The 19206-nt window shown below is 49.6% G+C and overlaps 1 protein-coding gene across 8 annotated transcripts in view; it reads left to right on the forward strand.

The window, feature by feature from the left end:
- Positions 1 to 19206, forward strand: part of SMG6 (SMG6 nonsense mediated mRNA decay factor) — a 217688-nt gene that overhangs the window by 186309 nt on the left and 12173 nt on the right. For 7 of the 8 annotated variants that reach the window (XM_059669127.1, XM_059669131.1, XM_059669129.1 and 4 more), the window contains 2 exons: positions 7412 to 7588; positions 11251 to 11397. In XM_059669127.1, the coding sequence (XP_059525110.1) occupies positions 7412 to 7588; positions 11251 to 11397 (324 nt within the window). The remainder of the gene's footprint in view (positions 1 to 7411; positions 7589 to 11250; positions 11398 to 19206) is intronic. The other variant, XM_059669130.1, reaches the window with a different exon arrangement.

The following is a 19206-nucleotide window of genomic DNA, read 5'->3' on the forward strand; positions in this document are numbered from 1 at the left end:
CATTGGATATTTGCAGACTGAGACAGATGCAAGGGCTTTCATCCCCAGGGGCTGAGCTCGTAGCCTCCCCTGCTGGTTCAGTGAGTGAGGGCCCAGCGCCTGTGTTCCAGGTTTCAGACCAGCTGAAGCCAGCCAGACCTGAAAGGCTTGTGTTGGCAGTGCCAGTATCCGCCCCTAATGCTGCCAATTTGGGTGGCTGCTTTCAGAGCACTCCGCAAGGGAAGCAGATTGGACTGCAGCCTGTCCAATCCACTGCTGCCTATAGTTTGCTCTCTGTGACGCGCTCAGTGTTAAGAATTCACCTTGCTCGTACAGCCAGAGCTCACGCTCTAGAAGAGAGTAGTTTCTCTCTGTGAGGGAACAGTTCAAGAAGAGCAAGCGGTACTCTGCCCAAGAGAACCCAGACTCCTATCTGGCTTTGTTCAGAAGGTCCAAGCTCAGAAAATACAGGTGGGTAGAAAATGCCTCACTGGGAATTTTTCTCATCATTTCTGTTGTATTGAGAGGCCTGGAACAAGGATGCAGCAGGGTCTTGTTTAAGGAGGGTACTATTAATAAAGACAAAGCAACACACACACCCCAGAATGAAGGGACCAGGTGGGCAAGGCAATTGTGACTGTCGCTACAGGGTTTTATTTCTGATGTGTGCATTGCTGGCGTGCTTGTCCTAAAGCCCAGACCCTTAAGGACCCTCTAGAGTCCTATAAAATACATACATGCCTCTCTGGTTAAGTCCAGGAATTTTTTGGGAGAATTAGGAAGAGCGACAACTAGAGAGAGCTAGGTCCTCCCTCCACCAAGTGGCCTGTCTAGCAGCCTGGATCCAGTACCTTAGCTCTGAATAAAGTATTTCAGCAGCTTCAACATGCAGGTAAGCATTCCAGGGCCTCTCCCCTCAGCCCCAGGCTGTGTGCCAGCCCCAGGCTTCCTTCCTTACTTCTGAGTCTGGTTTCCACACATCGCAGTGATGTTAGGCAGAGTGCCCCTCCCGCCTCTAGGCAGAGTGACGCAGCAAAGAAGAAAGAAAATAACAGCCACTTATTTACTGAGCACTTACTGGGCCAAAGGCACCTTGCTAAATATCGGCTATGCATTATCTCCTTTGAACATCACAAACAACTTGAGCAACAGAGGCTCAGAGACTTTAAGTAACTTGTCTAAGGAAACACAGCTAGTAAGTGGCAGTTAAGGTTTGATCTCAGGTTCAAGTTTCATAGCCTGACTGTGAAGCCTATCTCCCTGTATTGCTTAAACTTGCCTCTTCCAGAATGGACCCGTGTTTCCTACTGTACTTGCCTTCTCACTGCCAATGTGTATTCCACAACTGCTCTGTTCTCCCAGCTCTCTGCAGTGTGAACATAATCTCCCTCTCAGTAGCCAAGTACCCGTACCTTTTGGAATCTTCAATAAAACTATTGGCGTATTCTCCGCCCCCCCCCCCCAAGTCTGCCCCCAAGTCTTCCCATCCAACCATTTGCCAGTTCCCGTGCCCTTCTTTCTAGGAAGCAAGGCAGGATATGGGTGGCCTGAGCAGGCTGCATACCACTCTGAACAGGCTTCTATCTGTACATTGCCAGCTGATTTGTAACGGTCCACACTGCCTCTGCTAAGAAGGAAACACAGCTGTTGGGACCAGACACGTGGAATGGTGTGACAACTACAGGTTTGCCAGGGATGTTAGCATTTCATCTTGTGACCCACTGACCCTCAGCTAGCCCAGACCAACTATAGAATTAGGGAGGGCTGGGTCTGGACATGGGGATCAAAAGGCACTGAGGGAGAGACCTATGCTTAACTGTCTTGCGTAGAAATGAGGTCCTGCTATAGCAGGGATAGGGAAAGCATAAATGCTGATTGAGCTGATCCCCCTGGACAGTATGCCCAGGGGTTGTCAGGATATGCATCTGGCACAAGGACCATGTCTGCTCTCCCTCTGATCCCTTTGTCATTCAGCCCCTGCATTGGTTCTTCCTTTCTCTGCCCCTCTCACCCTCTCTCAATTCAATTCTACTTTAGGTAGGCTGCCAATGTCTGTCTCTCTGTTGTAAACTGTTGCTTCTGTCTTCAGAGTGATTGTTCATCCTTGTGCCCAGCTTTCCCCCTGCCCCTGGAGTCTGCTCCCCACCTGGAAGCCCCTCCCCCTAGGAATGTGAATAAAGCATTTCCTGTCTTCCCAGCTCCAGAGGATTCCCTGGATCTGAACTTTAATTGGCAGGCCTCTTCTTAGGCTGACCCACCCTTGGCCACTACAGAATTGTCCTACCTACTCTTCAGTCTCCTGTGAGAGAGTGAGTTGTGCATAACTAGAGGTTCCCAGTTTGTGAAAACACTTTAATCTGAGTTCAGTTTCTTGTAGCCAATCCTGTAGGCTTGACTCATTGAAGATGATAATTAACCCATTGCTAATTGACCTCAAAAACCAGCCAAACAGCTTGTATTTTTACCAGCCTTGGTTGTGGATTTGTAGGCTATTTTAAGGTTTCTTAATAATCTCAGCAAGACTTCACTTTCCTGTCTGCATCTTATTTGCTCTAAGGATATTCTGTAAAATTAACAAGCTATAAAGTTTGAATGAAGGTTTCAACAAATGTGAGAATAATTGACTGCATTTAGCGAAACAAGAAAAACAATCTGTAAACTTGAGTTTGTAGGGGAAAACCCGTGTGATTTTTCTCTTTAACCAGAGGAGCAATAACAAGCAGGACTTTCTAAGACCAAAAAATATAGAACTGGCTGATAATGCACGTTTAAATTCTGATTCCCTCCAAATCAAAAGCTCAGAAAAAGAAATTTTGAAAAATCTAACCAATTACTACGATGCTCATGCCTTCCAGGAGGTCTGTATGGAGAAAACGGGGACCCATAAAGATAAAAGAGTTCCTCATTCCCTGGAGTCTGCATCCAGAGGAACCTGGTTCCACTCTCTGACCCCGCCTCCTGTTCCCTTGCTAGACTGGGATGGTGGTGGGAGGTGTCCTCCCTTCCCCATGGCTGCTCTGAGGTGTGTGTATTAAATCTTACAACTCAGACTACAGCAGACTCTGGTGCCTGGTCCTCAGTTCCTTTTCTCTCTCGCCCTCCCCTGCTTCCATAAGACAGCTTAGATCTCTTTTTCTTCTTCTTTTTTCTTTTTTTTTCACATCTCTCTTTCTGTTTCTACCTGGGCATCTCTGCCCAAGCTGGGCATGCCCTCTGCTGAGTGGCTGTGGAGAGTCACCAGTTTTCAGAGAACTCCATTCTTGGCTTATCTGTCATTGCCTAAGGTTCCCAAGATCAGTAACTCAATCTGCCTTCCCTCTTCTCTCTTGACCTAGAAGTTTCTTCCTTCTTTCCTCAAGACCTAACCTTCCTCTTAACTCCAGCCTCCACCTACTCCCGTGCATGCTCACATTCTGTCTTTCTAAGGAACTGAGCCTGGGACTGGCCAGGCTCCTGTACCGACTTGCCGCATCTCACTTTCAGTTTTCCTTTCTGCTTGGTTCTTTGCGTGTGGACCTGATCGGGTGATAACTGGAGCCCTGAAGCTAGAGGTTTCAGTTCCCACTGACGGGGCACGCTGCCTCAGATGGTCCTCAGAAGGAAAAGGGGCTTTCTCTGGGTGCCTTGCTTTTAGCTCTTCCCTGACCTAAAGCCCCAGTTTGTTTCCAAAGATGACTGGAGTGATTTATGTAAGACATTTTGTCCATTAATTCTGGAGTTCCTAATAATCTCTGCAGTGAGTCTCCCTCTGGAAGGCCATGACTGCCATTGAGAAGGTGCAGGGTCCCAGGTTTCCTGGGGCACTCCCTAGCCAGCAGCCCTTTTCCCCACCTCTAGCCCCAGTCCAGCACAACCTGTTAACAGACCTGGAAGGAACACCATGCTGCCCAGCTCTCTCCCCTCTAGAGAATCCAGTGTTTGCCCAGAGCTACAATGTACATACCACTTACATTCTCTGTTTTTCATTGATACAAGATGGAAAAATATACTCATGAAAAGAGCTGTTGTGGGGATTATGTCATACACTTCATCTGGACTCCTTCCTCTCCAAGCAGGGAGCCTAGCTTTAACCCCTCTCCTACCAGGAAGTCCTCCTGGGCCAGCGAAACATTATCTCGGAGTTGGCTCGTTGGGGGTGGTTTGAAGGGCTTCTTCCATCATGATGTCTCTTATTTACTGTATTTAAACGTTTGTCCCCCAGGTTCAAGCGCTGGAGGCTTTGTCTAGGACAGGGGTCCTCAAACTACGGCCCGCGGGCCACATGCAAATACAGATACTGTATCCGTTCCCGTTTTGTTTTTTTACTTCAAAATAAGATATGTGCAGTGTGCATAGGGATTTGTTTATAGTTTTTTTTAAACTATAGTCTGGCCCTTCAACGGTCTGAGGGACAGTGAACTGGCCCCCTGTTTAAAAAGTTTGAGGACCCCTGGTCTAGGAGAATATTATCATCAATCTGTGAAACTCTAGGGTCCTCACCCCTCTAGGCTCATTTCTCATATCACAAAGCAGAATGCTTTAGGTGGCATGCTAGCAAGCTAGAGACAGGAGGCTTCTCTGTGCCTCTGGGCAAGCCCTAGACTTTGTGCCTCTAGGTTCCCCATTTACCGAATAGCTAGAACCCCATGTCTTTCGCCCACAGTGCACTTTGGAAAGATAAGGAGACTGTGTACAATCTTGGCTGGTCCCCTGCTAGTTGGATTGCAAAGGAACAGGGACCCTTTTCTAAAAGGTTGGGTGACTTTTCTTTCTCCAGACAGGTAGAATCCTTTTCAGGCCTCTTAGCACCAGCTCAAAGACCCCACTGGATCAAAGCCCTTTTCAGAATCAGCCAAGAGTACCCTTGCCCTTAGGGGAGGGACTAGTGGCCCTAGTAAACAAAATCTCAGGGGAAAGCAGGTGCCTTCTAAAGGAGTGAAAATGAAAAAGGGACTATTGGGAGGGGGGCGTTCCATTGTGCTGTTGAGTCTCTGTGAATGACAGTTCCCAGTGATCCTCTAAGGATGTGTGCAGGCAGGCTCAGGATGTCTGCATCCCTAGGTCCTGCTGTGCCCTGGAAATCCCCATCTCCAGAAATCCACATCCACACATGTGGTCTTTCTCCCTCCTGGCCAGGAATCGCACACTTCCTGAGCCACTCAGAATGCCACCCAGCCTGTGTTCTAACAGCGGGAATTTTCCTGCCCTCCCATCAGCACACACGCACGGGCACACTGTCCTCTTCTGGGTGGATTGCAGCTGCACATTACAGGAGTGCCAGCATAACCTCTCACCATCCAGGTGATGCCAAGGACCCTGGCAAGCTTCTTCTCTGTCCTCCTCCCCCCTAAACCCCCACCTCCTCGCCATTCAGCAGTAGCAGCCTCATACCGAAAAGGAAAGTCCTGGACCCATTACATAATTCTCCATAGTGCAAGCAGTAGCTGGGGCATAAGGTCAGAGGTCATAGTGGGGTCAGGTGGCTGACACACACTGTAACGACAAGGTGGTTAAAATTAGACCACAGAGAGGAAACTGGCAGTCTTGTGGAAATGCAGAAGTTTCCTCTGCAAGTGTGAGGCTGGGGATTCAGGGAGGCCACTGTGCGTGCTGCCTGCCAGGCTATTACTCATTTCAGCTCTGTTCTTTAATGCCTTTTAGCCCCTGCTTCTGTATTTCTAGCCTTCCTCATCACATGTTTGAATACACGCGATGGAATCCATGGTTACCTGCCCTGGTCCAAGGAGAGCTTCCTTCCTCCTTCAAGGAGGTGTAAGCCCAGGACCAGGCACCCCAAGCTCAAGACAGCTATTCTTTCCAAAGCCTTATCTGGGTAGCTGAGCACCTTTTAGGTTAGCCTCTCAGGTGGAGGTAGTTGAAGTGCATAGCCTGAGATTCAGGCCTGTAGTGATTCCAGGACCATTGGTGAGGGTGAGCAGGAGCCACTCCTCGGCAGGGAGAGTAGCAGGCTTTGCTGGAAAAGGGAGTAGAGGATGGAGTCACATAGCACCTGCGATACAGTGATGCTCGTTTCCACAGTATCACAGGAATAGGGATCATGCCTGCCTCGTGGCTCCTGGTGGTACTCAGCCGACTTTCTCTGTGCTTGTCAGTCCTTACTGTGAGCTTCCTGTGTGCCCCACTCCCTGGCAAGGGGAGCTTAGGAGATGTAGTCTTTGCCACCAGTGGGTTATTGTCCAAGTGAAGGAGTAACAAATTCACCTGTGAAACAGCAACAATCAAAGACAGACTCCAAGTTCATACTTTACTGTGTGATTCAGACATAGAATTCCCTATTGTATTGTGGAGTGGGAAAGCTTTGAGGGGGCAGGGGACACTCAGTATGGCCTAGAGTCAGCGACGATGAGAACGGGCTGCCACCCTGTGGCATATCTGACCACTGAAGTGTGTTTCCCTGTGTGGATTGGCCTTCACCAGCTTCCGAGCTTCAGATCAAATAGGGCCCCTCCTCTGCCTTGGTGGGTGCCCTTTCATATGGAGGAGAGGACCGCAGAGGCCAGAGATGGAGAAAAGGGCATGAGGGGGTGCAAGCAAAGCAGATGGGTTTGCAGGTGAGGCCACCATGTGTGTGTGGTCTCACAGGAAAAGGACCCCAGACAAGGTGACTATGGAGACTTCATCTGAGACACTTACAAATTTGACGATTGCTCAAGATATTGAATTTCATTTCAGCTAAATCAGCCCCAGCTTCTCTGACAGCACTGGCTTATGTGCTGATGTGGCCACATGGGAGCAGGATGGCGTGAACCCTGGAGGAGCAGAGCTTTGGTGAAACACCCCCACCTGCTTTGCCTGTCTCCCTTCTCCTGACAACAATTTCCTGCCTGAGCCCAGTCTCTGAGTATGAGAAGCTTTTGGGTGGGGCAGAACCCGCCAGGGGAAGCCCAAAATGATCTGGCTGAAATGAAACAGCCAAGAAAGCCCTCATCATTCATTTTGCACTCAGCTGAAAGTTCTCCTTTTGGGAGTCTGGCGAGAGGGGAGCTTGGAAAAGAATGGAGAGTGGCTGTGAGGGGTACCAGAAAGCTGTGTTCTGTGAAAGCCACCAGTGGTTGGCACTCCACCCTTCCTTCTATCAATTAGATATCAAACCTAAAAGAATTTAATTTATTCTTTGTTATTATCAGGACTTCGGGGGGCAGGAGGGAGGCACAACCCCAGAGGATACCTGTCATTGATTCTGGGGTTGTCTGCTACCCTCGAGATGACCCAAGGAAAGACAGTAGTGACTTTCTTCCCTTAGAAGATCTTGGTCCTCACCCCTTGGCCTTGCTCACCGTGTCACACATGCATGCACACCGCACACTCATCCTGTCTCCCTTGCCCAGCAACGTTGACACATTTCTCATGTGCTCCGCCGCCAACAGTGTCTCTCATCTTCATCTTCCCTTTCAGAAAATGCTGTTTTTCTTCTCTCCCTTTTGCCCTGTAGGTTATTGCAGCCGACTGCAAAAGGGTCACAGTGCTGAAGTATTTTCTGGAAGCCCTTTGTGGACAAGAAGAGCCTCTGCTGGCATTCAAGGGTGGAAAATATGTGTCAGTGGCACCCGTCCCAGACACCATGGGAAAGGAAATGGGAAGCCAAGAGGGAAAACAACTGGAAGATGAGGTACTATGCGGGAAGAGCCCGCTGTGGCAAAGGGAAGGCTCCCCTTCCTCCCCCTCCAGCCCTGCTCTGCCCATGGCTTCGGCTTCTACCCCTGGTTATTTATAACCACTCAGAGCAGTGTCGATGTTAACGTGACCAGCCAGCTTCTCAAGAGTGCACTCTGCTGGTGCCCCTTCCTGCCAGTCCCACCCCAGTGCCTCCATCTCTGCTACAAGTTCCAGATGCTTCTTTTTAATGTTGCATTGGAGAAGGGAGGGAAAGAAAGAGTTTAATAATGTGCAGCTCCGGAGGCTTAGGAAAGGGAGTGGAGGGGGGTGTTAGGGTTCAGGCTGAGGATCAAGTTTATAGATGTGTGGAGCTCAGCGCAGCACAGGCCTGAACTCCAGCCTCTAGCACACGTACAGGAAGAGCTGACATTGCTGGCCCCGTGTGGAAAATCACCCCTCCCCCGCCTACCCTCCCTCCCTCGTTCCCTCCCTCCCTCCCTCCTGCACATCCTGATGTGATTAAGGAATTCTCTTGTTTGTTTGCCCTTGGTTGTTCCTGTAGCCCTTGCTTCACTCCAAACCGTGTGCGCTCACCCTAGTGTGCGCACGCGTGAGCCTGTGTACCTACCCCTGCTAAACCTCACTGGCAGTTGCCCTGCCATGCACGTATGTGTCTTTCTGGGGGTGGTTGCTGTCGTGGGTCTGTCGGTGCTGGGCTTGTGTGTCAGTTTAAGTTGAACACTGCTTCCAGCTTCCCTGCCGTCTGTGGGTTCTGAGTAAATGTGAGTGTGTAGCGGTGTTGGCGCATGTGTGTGTTTAATATCACTGCCAGCTGCCCTGCTGTGTGTCTGGGTGTGGGTAACTGTCTGGGTGTGTGTGCACACAGCTCACTTTTGCCTGATGGTTGATTCTTACCTTCTTTTACCCCACAGTGTTAAAGACAGAGGGGACTTAGGTGGGAAGGAACGTGGGACTTAAGGAAGGGACGGAAGCAATTCCAGCCAGAGGCCAGGTCACCCGTAGGCCAACACAGTCATTTGGCCCACAAGAGTCTCAAGCGCCTGGTGGAGCAGGGTGGGGTGCAGGGATGAAATCAGCAACAGGCCAGGGAAGCCAGATGTCAGCTGGAAGCTGTCGTTTGTGATCTGAAACAGTGATAGAGTGGCCACCTTTGGTTCAGTCTTCAGAGCGCCGTCTTGGACTGGCTTCATTAGAATAGCTGGAGAACCCCACCCCACCCCTGATGATACAGGCTCAGCTTCCAGGACAGAGGTGGTTCCAGGGATAAAGCTGAGCCCACGATTCCAGACTCCCCAGATGAAACCTGGGCAGGAAATAATGGGAAAGAATGAGCTGTCAGCATGGGAGGAGACAGTGGGGTTGCTAAAGCCATCGGGGTGTCCAGGCTTCAGGCGGGACAGAGCAGTGCCACCCAAGCCCTGGGCACTGTGCAGGGAAGCATGGGTGGGGCAGTGCTAAGTCAGTTATCTCACCCACACGGGGAGGCTGAGGCAGCCGTGGAAGGTCAGCAAGGCTAGCTCTCCAGGATTGCTGTAAGAGATGCCCTCCAGCCTGTGGAGCCTGCAATGCCAAATCAAGTTAGGCAAGTGAGGCCCAGAGAGAGGGGCTGAGCCACAGTTCTTTCACTCCTACAGGGAACAGACCAGTTCTCTGGTCCCAGACCTTGGTGGTGCCCCCATTCTCTCTCCTTCAAGTCTTATTAACCAGACAAAGGTTGTGACCCATGCCACACTGCCCACTTCTTCCTTTTCCCACGAGCCTTCTGAGTTCCTTGTATGTTAGTGGCCCCTGGGAAACCCTACTTACCCAGGTCTGTGTAATTTCATAACCCTGAACTTCCTCGTTTGCTGTGAGAGCTGAGAAAACCTCAGACAAGCCTTGCTGACCCTCCTTTGACCTCAGTCAAGCTCACTCAGAGCCCCATGATAACCCAGTGTATCCTGATCAGAGCAGGCAGAGGCCTCGTTCCCTCGTGGGCCAGTCAGGCATCCTATTCCACTCACGCCAGTCCAGGTTAACAAGGAAGTAAATATGTAGTGTCTTCCTCCTTCCCAGGGTCTCTCTGGAAGTGCACCATGTGACACCATAGCCTGTTGGTTGTCAGATGAGTGGTAACTGCAGACAGCACCCAAACCCCTGAGACCTCTTAGGATAGTGGCAGTTCTGACCCCATCCTGATATCTCATCTGTGCTCAGACGACAAGACTGAGTCACTTAAGCAGATTGGGAGAGAAGAGGTAGATACTTCTTCAGGCATCATTCTTCACGAAGATAACAGTCTAGTTGCTTAGGGATGCTACTGAAGCGCCTGTCGTTCTACCCTAGATTCTGCTACCCCACACACTTTACCAACCACTTTCAGCCAAAACTCCACTGGAGAACCATCTGGATATGGGCAGTTAGGGGAGAGAGCAGGGTGTACAGCACAGGTCCTCGGTGGGGCTATGGGAGACCTGGTGAAGCCGAGCCACTCTGGGATGGTCTGGGCTCACCGTCCAGATTAGGCCCCCACCCCTGTGCTGGTTGGTGTTATTAGTAAGAGCACAGACTTTAGAGCTTGACTCACTAGAGTCCCTGCTATGTCACTTACTAGCTTTGTGATCTTGAGCAAATTGTTTAACTCTAAACCTCAGTTTGTTCATTTGTAAAATAGGGATTATAATAGCATCCATTTCTCAGGCCATTGTGAGAATTAAATGAGTTAATACATGAAAAACAGCCCTGTCCTTGGCCAGTGCTAAGCTCTCAGTAAATGGTAGCCATTATTGTCATAATCATTGTCATCATTATCATCAAGTTAGAAACAGGAATCTCCTCCTACTAAATCACTCCCTATTGCCCATGGTAACCCTGCCCCTCAAAGGAAGCTGCTTGGGCAGCTGCATGTTCTCTACTGACCAAGGCCAAAAGTGAGAGAGAGGAATGGAGCCTGGGACCACCCGGGGAGCAGTGGCTTCTGAGAGCTGAAGCTGCAAGCAGGGAGGTGCCATCCCTGGGGAAGGCTCCACCAGCCTGCAGGAGACTCTTAAGCTAGCAGCTATCTCCCAGCCTGCCCAAGCTCCGGTAGGGCAGCTGAGCAAGGTCATGTCATGTGAATTCCTATAAGGAGGCCCAGCCCTGACACCACCAGGCTGTGGTCTTAAAAAGAAACCAGGGCAAGGTCTGCTGAGCTACAGCATCTGCTCCCTGACGCTGTCTGGGGCAAGGGAGCTTCCATGCCTAACTCCCAGCTGTTGGCCAGAATTGATTCCTATCAGATTATTAGCATGAATTAGATTTAAATTGGGTTGTTTAACTTTCTCTGTTGTTTTCCCCTTTGGTGATTTCAAAACAAAAATAGACCTAAAGTTTGACTTTGTGAGTTTGTGCAAAGGAGAATGAAGAGCTGTGAGTAGAAACATGAAAGTTATCCGTGAGAGTGACTGACGGTGTGGTCTCTGACTCTGGCATTCAGAAAAAGTCCTAGAGTACAAAAGGGAGCAACAGTGAGGGAGGGAGTAACAGCTTCTCTTTACCCCTCACACCTTGGGGCCCTTTGTAAGAAATGTCTAAAGAAGCTTAGAGTGGGGGTGCGGGAAGGATAGAAAGATGGGTCTGGTAAGTGTCATGGGCTCACAGTATCCTCTCTTTCCTGGCCTGTTTCGCCACCCAAAGGAGGAGGATGTGGTGATTGAAGACTTTGAAGAAGATTCAGAGGCTGAAGGCAGCGGGGGCGAGGATGACATCAAGGAGCTTCGGGCCAAGAAGCTGGCCCTGGCCAGGAAGATAGCCGAGCAGCAGCGTCGCCAAGAAAAGATCCAGGTGGGACCTGCCTGGGAGGATGGCTCCCATCAGGGGCATGAGGGGATGTGAGAATGGAGCAGGGGTAAGCAGGATCGTCTCAGGAAAAGTCTCACATGTCTGGTTCCACCGCGTTTTCTTTTTCTGTCACTAAGTTCTGATAGCACATTTGGTGCCTGGAGGCTCCCTCCTCCTGGGATCTAAGTTTTGAAGTTCTCCTGAACCTTATCCGTACAGTCCCAGAGAGGCCAGGGACTCTCTGTTGAGAACACCTGTCCTCAGGGGGGGAGAATGTCATGGCCACAGTCTGCTTATCTGGATTCCCAGTGTGATGGCCGAGCCCCTCTGCAGACCTCTAAACCTTCCCAGAGAGAAACTGCTTGATCTCCACACGAGGATTCCTCCACTATCAGCCCTTTGTGGACCCATACCTCCACTTCCAGCAAGTTTTTCTTTTATTTTCCTTTAAGCTGCACCCGTGGGCATGCTTATTGATTCCAAAGAGAGGAAGGGAGACACAGAAACATCAATGTGAGAGGAAAACATTAATCCGTTGCCTCCTGTACTTGCCCTGACCAGGGATCAAATCCGACCAGGGATCGAATCCGCAGCCTAGGCATGTGCTTTGACTGGGGATTGAACCTGCAACCTTTTGGGGGCACGGGACGACACTCCAACAACTGAGTCACCCAGCCAGGCCAGCATGTTTTTTGTATGGCTCTTCCAGGTCTGCCTTCTTGCACTGTACGCTCACTGCCTCTTATCCAGGGCTCAGGGCAGACAGGGAAGAGCCAGTCACACTCTTCCATTTAACTATGTGCTTGGGAAGCATCAGGCCCCTTTAGGAACGTCTGTTTTCAGCTCTTTTCAGACACCCTTCACCTTTGGCAGAGGCCTCAGTGCATGAGGTCAAGCAGACCTGACCACGGTCTGGGCTCCACCACTTACTAGCTTTGTGATTTTTGGCAAATTGTTTAATTTCTCAGAGCCTGTTTCCTCGTCTGTAAAGTGAAAGTGGTAACAGCACCTACCTCTTAGAATTGCTGTGAAGCCTACAAAAACTGTAAAGTGCTTAGCACAGTGCATGGCACACAGAATGTGCTTTATAAATGTCACTGTGGGCTAATATTGTTCTAATCACCCATCAAACAGAGCCCCGGCCTAAGCAGGGAATAAGCATCCGTTGGGATCCTTCTTTCTTTAGATATTTTCATGTCCCCTGCACACTGGAACCCAGTGTGTGATCCCTCTGCCAGCATCATCCACCCCAACCAAGGATTGTTTCCTTCCGTATTATGGCCACAGTCTTGCTCTGTAGCCAGCACTGCCTCCTCAGCCCTCCTGTGGTCTCTGTTGTAGCCCACTAAGCAGCTTCATCCTCACGTCTGTCTTCCTGTTCTGTGGTTCTTTTTTCCCTCACCATCGGTCTTACCAAAACTTCTACCTATACTCACCACCTCTATGTCTTGATTCTCCACTCGGCAATTATATAATCTGTATCATAAGTCACCAAGTGCCTGCCTTTATAAGTCTCAGTCCCCATCATAGTTGACCTCCCTGTAGCATTGGACCCTGAAGCTGCCTTCCCCCAGCTTCAGTTTAACAAGTGAACCCTCATCTATCTATCTATCTATCTATCTATCTATCTATCTATCTCTCTTTTTCTCTTTCTCTCTCTGTTGACCTAGGCTTTCTCACCACTATTCTTTGCTTGGTCTCCTCCTTCTTTCTGTTAGTTTTTAGTCTCAGCGCATAGAGTTGGCACTCAGCAGGTATTCGTTGAGTAACTTAATAGATGGTAGCAACTAGAGCATCATCTTAAATTCCTTGCTGGGTTTTAACCCCTTGGGTCTGATTTCATTTTTTGTTTTTTTATCAAATCTATCTGTTCACTCATTTATTCCCCTCTTTCTATTCTCATTGCCACTACTGCTAGTCTAAGCCAGGTACTGACTTGGGTTATAGCAATCAAGGCCTCTGCGTCGCACAACTCCAGGGGGTGCTGCTTACCTTGTAGCCTGTGAATGGCACCTCTTGCAGTAGCGCAGCCCACAGCCTATGTGCCGCGTTCACTGCCTCCAGTGCATCTTACATGTCCTCATCATTCTCTTCCCAGAAGAGCCATTCTCCTGCTCAGAAATCATCAGAGCCTTTGCTTGGCTGGGTCCTTATTATTGCATTCAAGGATTTCTTGTGTGTTCACAACCTCTTCCCAAACCTCTTGAGCCCTTATCTATGTATTACATTGGGCAAAGTGTTTAACTTCTCTGAGCCTCATCTATAAAATAAAAGTGGTAGCAGCACCTACTTCAGACCTTAGAATGACAGTGCATGTAAAGTGCCCAGACTGAGGCCCTCCTGCCTGGACAATACAGTGGGGCCTTGACTTACAAGTTTAATTCATTCCGTGACGGAGCTCGTAACTCAAATTACTCGTATGTCAAATCAATTGTGAACGAGTGAGACACGTGATGCTGGGCTGATGTGGCATTCACTGTGACGTTCGCTGCGCCAACTAGCGGTGGGGTATCTGAAGCTGGCTCGTAACCCAAATTTTAGCTCGCAACTCAAAGCAAAAAATTGGCCGAGAGACGGCTCGTATCTCGAAAAACTCGTTCGTCGGGACACTCGTAAGTCAAAGCCCCACTGTACTACCCTCCTCTCCCACTCTTGGATCTTTGTTCATGCTCTTCCCTTTTTCCTGCTCCACATTTCCTGTTACCTATTGAAATTCTATTCCTTCTTCAATCCCCAGATGAAACTCCATCTCCCCAGTGAAGCTTTCCCTGATTCCCCCCAGGAGGACTTAATCTCTCTCTGCTCAGTGTTTCTGTAGCACTGACTTACACTTCATGTGTGAAACTTACATCACATCTCATATTACACTTATTTCTGGACTTGTTCCTCCACTGTGCTGTGAACCCCTTAGAATAGGGTACCCTGTCTTCAGCTCAGTTTAGTAAGGTGGTCAGGGGCTCAGGAGGGAACAAATGTCCCATCCCATCGTGTACAGTGGAGTGGAGAAGCCAGTGACTTGAAGTGTGAGTGAGCACTGTTACAAGAGAAGGACAGGACGCTGTGGGAGCATATGCTATGGGGACGTGGCCTTGTCTAGAGCGCTGTGTTCAGTTCTGCCTCTCCACAGACAAGCAGCACCTTACAAATAGGAGGTCTTGTATGAAGCTTGACTTCCGGTGCCACCTCCTTTAGAGTAGGCTGCTCAGGCCCAGGCACCAAGGGCCTGCTGTGGATTGACCAAGGCTGGGGTTGCTGTTGCCCCTTTAAGAACAGGCCCCACATGAACCGCTGCTGGCGGCCCTGCCTCCTGTCAGCCTTCTTCCTCCAGCCTCACAGCCACAGGAGGATTTCTCAGCAGAGGAAGAATTCCCCCTCCCTTCTCCCCCCTTAATGCCCGGGGCCCTTCACTTCCATAATTCTTCATTTTCCAGCCTTGAACGTAAGCCAGACACATCTGTCTGGCCATATGCGTGAACCCTGGAGTCTGTGCCGAGGTGGCTGTAAAACAGGGCCGGTGAAGGCCCTTCTGGGAGAGCACACACATGTGTGTGCCCTCGGGCCATTGGCTCCCTGCCCAGAACCACGGGGCTGCAGTGCTCCAAACCCATGTTAACCTTTTCTTATTTTTCCTCTTTTTGTTTACTTTAAGGGGGGAAAATCCCAAGGAAAAGGTATAAATTGTCCTGGGAGTGGGGGAGAGGCTCCTAGCTAGAGAGGCCATTATTGTTGGCAGGTACCTGGGTCACACTAATACAATAAGGAAGAGAAGAGCATCGAGTGAATTAAGATGGGAGAGATGGGCTGTAAATTACACTGCTCTGAACTCCATCAGTCTCCAGGGGTGTTAACCGAGAGGTGTAAGGCAAGTCCCCAGCTCCCAGCGCCTTTTACAGATGCAGCAAAACAGGAACCACACATGTTTGGGGAAGGGGATATGAAGATGGGGTTGAAAAAAATCCTCCTAGCCCCCATGACAGCTATAAAGTCCAACTGAGATCTGGAGCTGTAGCCACACCCCCACTTCCCCGCTCAAACGCTCAAACCTAGACCCCTGGTCCCAAGCTCATCGGTGGGGCTGGGGGAGGTGGGGCCAGGCCTCCCTCCGTACCTCACAGCCTGTCCTTCCCTGCTTCCGGCATTGCACAGAGGCTGGTAAGTGAGGCCGACTGGAGGTCAGAAAAGGGGTGCGGGCAGCTCTCAGGGCCTGTGCAGCTGGAGGCCCGGCTCCCAGGCAGGCCCCTGGATGCTAGGGGGCCAAATCCGCCCACCCGGGGCTTTGAGGTCACCCTTTCGAGCTCAGCCCTGGCTTTGCCTGTTGCCTGAGACAGCTGTCTTCATGTTGGGTTGGTTCTGACCACCTTGCCACTTCCCACCTTTCCAGTTCTTTTTATTCCCATTGCCTTTCTTGGGAGGTGTCCAGAGACCACAGCAGGGTACATAGTTTGTCTGGGAAATTGGTCAGAAGTGTTTCATTCCTAAGCAGGCCCCCCGGGCAAAGCAGTCACTGAAAATCCTCCTCCAGGCATGAGGCGTGGCCTCTTGGCACCTCGTACTGGCCCTGGCCCTGTGAATCCCCCGCCTCCTCTCTGCCTCCATGAAGCTTTGCTGTGATTTGTGCTGCTGTCGGGCGGGGTCAGGTTTCCTGAGCAGTTGCAAACATCCCACCTGAAACATAACAGGCTCTTCCTCTGTCCACAGCTATTGTTTCCCTCCGCATTATGGCCACAGTCTTGCTCTGTAGCCAGCAATGACATGTGTTCTGAAAATAGCTTCGCTCCCCTGTCCCCTTCCCACCCACCCACCCTCCTGAAGATGCAGTCACTCCTTTGTGATGGCCCCAGGAGTTTTACTCTAAATATAGCTGCAGCCCATTCACACTGCCACCCAGCTGGAGGGGGGGCACTGTGGAACAATGGGGCATGCACAGAGCCCCCCACACCTGTATGGAAGCTAGCGGAAGACAGACACTCAGCCCTGGCTCCTAGCTGTCGGAGGCAGGGTGGGAGCCAGTGCACACTACCAGGCCAGGGGCACGTTCACACCAGGGCAGGAAAGCACATCAGCCTGTGGAGCCGGGCAACCGCCCTCCCCACTCGAACCCATTCCAGAGCCTGTTCCAGGTTCTCCGCACACCATGGCCTGGGCCTCCGGTTTGCTTCAGCTCCTTGCCTCCCTGGCTCCCCAGCACCCACAAGGTTCTATTCTCTCACAGAACTGGCAGCCTGTTGGCTGGAACACCTTAGGCTGCTGCTTGGAGCAAGTTCAGAGGTATCATGCTCAGCCCTGTCACTCCCTTACTATCAAGAAAGGGCACACTTCTTGGGCATTCTCAGAACAAGAGTTAGATAAATATTTTTAAAAATATATATTTTTATTGATTTCAGAAAGGAAGGGAGAGGGAGATAGAAACATCAATGATGAGAGAGAAGCATTGATTGGCTACCTCCTGCACGGCCCACACTGGGTATCGGGCCCGCAACCCGGGCATGTGCCCTGACTGGGAATCAAGCCATGACCTCCTCGTTCATAGTTCAGTGCTCAACCGCTGAGCCATGCTAACGGGGTTAAAATTCAACCTTTAAAGTGCCCTTCAACCCTGAGATTCTGTGATTTTAGCCTATTGGGCACCTATGATATATCCATCTAGATCAGAGGTTCTCAACCTACCTAATGCTGCGACCCTTTAATACAGTTCCTCATGTTGTGGTGACCCCCAACCATAAAATTATGTTCGTTGCTACTTCATAACTGTAATTTTGCTACTGTTATGAATCGTAATGTAAATATCTGATATGCAGGATGTGTTTTCATTGTTACAAATTGAACATAATTAAAGCATAGTGATTAATAACAAAAACAATATGTAATTATATATGTGTTTTCTGATGGTCTTAGGCGACCCCTGTGAAAGGGTCATTCGACCCCCAAAGGGGTCGCGACCCATAGGTTGAGAACCGCTGATCTAGATGCAAGGTGTTAGAGAAACTGTAAGGAAAGACAGCTCTCCTTAAGCTCCTTACAGTCTAGTTTGAAAATAAGATCAGTCCTCATAAAACAGAAGTAGCAAGCAAGTCATCATACTCACAACTTTAAAAATGAGCCCTAGCTGTTTGGCTCAGTGGATAGAGCATCAGACTGCAGACTGAAGGGTCCCAGGTTCGATTCCGGTTGAGGGCACATGCCCGGGTTGCGGGCTCATTCCCCAGTAGGTGGTGTGCAGGAGGCAGCCAATCAATGATTCTCTCTCATCATCAATATTTCTCTCCTCCTTCCTTCCTCTCTGAAACCGTTTTTTTTTTTTTTTTTAATGAAACCAAGTAGCTCAGTTGGTTAGAGTGTCGTCGCAATACACCAAGGTTTTGGGTTCAATCCTCGATCAGCGCACACACAGGACGTAACCAGTGAATGCATAAATAAGTGGAACAACAAATAGAAGTTTCTCTCTCTCTTTCTCTCTCTAGAATCAATACATAAAAATTTAAAGAAGGAAAGTGTGTGTTAGGCTCTCTGGTACTTACTTTGGACCTCCAGAGAAGGGATCCTAAACACAACCTTCTCATGAGCACCCAAACTTAGATGCTCAGTGTCCTGCTCCCCGGGGAGACTGGTGGCTCTGCTTTCAAATACAGTATCTGCTCCCTTTGGTTTCTGCAGCTCAAGAAGGAATTGCCTCCTGTGCTGTTGGTGGTTATCTTGCCAACTCCTATTTTTTAAAAATATATTTTATTGATTTTTTACAGAGAGGAAGGGAGAGGGATAGAGAGTTAGAAACATCCATGAGAGAGAAACATCCATCAGCTGCCTCCTGCACACCCCGCTGAGGATGTGCCTGCAACCAAGGTACATGCCCTTGACCAGAATCGAACCTGGGACTCTTCAGTCCACAGGCCGATGCTCTAGCCACTGAGCCAAACTGGTCAGGGCACCAACTCCTATTTTTTTATTTCATTTCCATTTTTCATTTTTAAAAGTACCTACATGTAGTTAAAACCAACAACAACAAGACTACCACGAGTCTCATAATAGAAATGAACAGCCCTCTGCCTGGCCCCTTCCCCTCCAGCTCTGCTCCCTAGTGGTTTCCCCAGATATTTACCTCCTGGATATATAGAAGGTGGAAAATGGAGCAGGGCAGGAAGAAAGGAAACTGAGCTTTGTTAAGCTGCTAATACATGTATCAGCCGTTTTGCTAGATACTTTCACATACAAGGTGACTGTGGAAATTTGCTATGTTAACAAAACTCGTTTCTGGTGAAGACTCTGCTCTGCTCACCCAGAGAGGCCCAGGAATAAATTATTCCCTCACCCTGTAGAAGAAAGGAAGCAGCCACGCTCCCTGTGGAGTCCTAAGGAGAAGGAAAACTTAAGGACCTCTCATGATCCGGTCCTCACCTCCCAGAACTCCTGTGTGAACTAATTGCATTTGTAGTTCTTTGTTTGTAATTCTCAGTGTCTCAATTTTCAATGGGTTAGCATCCCCAAACCATCCCAGTGTCTAGAAGAATAAATTTAGCCCTAGTCAGTTTGGCTCAGTGGATAAAGCTGTGGACAGAAGGGTCCCAGGTTCGATTCTGGCCAGGGCACATACTGGGATTGCAGGCTCAATCCCCAGTAGGGGGTGTACAGAAGACAGCCGTTCAATGATTCTTTCTCTTCATTGATGTTTCTATCTCTCGCTCTCCCTTCCTCTCTGAAATCAAAAATATATATTTTTTTTAAAAAAAGGAATTTAGCCTCTAAAAGAGCCGCTCCTGGAAACCCGCGGCTGTTAGCTTCCTCATTGGATGTTATTGTGGATTCTCTCTCTCCAAG

The sequence above is a fragment of the Myotis daubentonii genome, chromosome 16 (genome assembly GCF_963259705.1).
Source record: "Myotis daubentonii chromosome 16, mMyoDau2.1, whole genome shotgun sequence".
NCBI classification, from domain to species: domain Eukaryota; kingdom Metazoa; phylum Chordata; class Mammalia; order Chiroptera; family Vespertilionidae; genus Myotis; species Myotis daubentonii.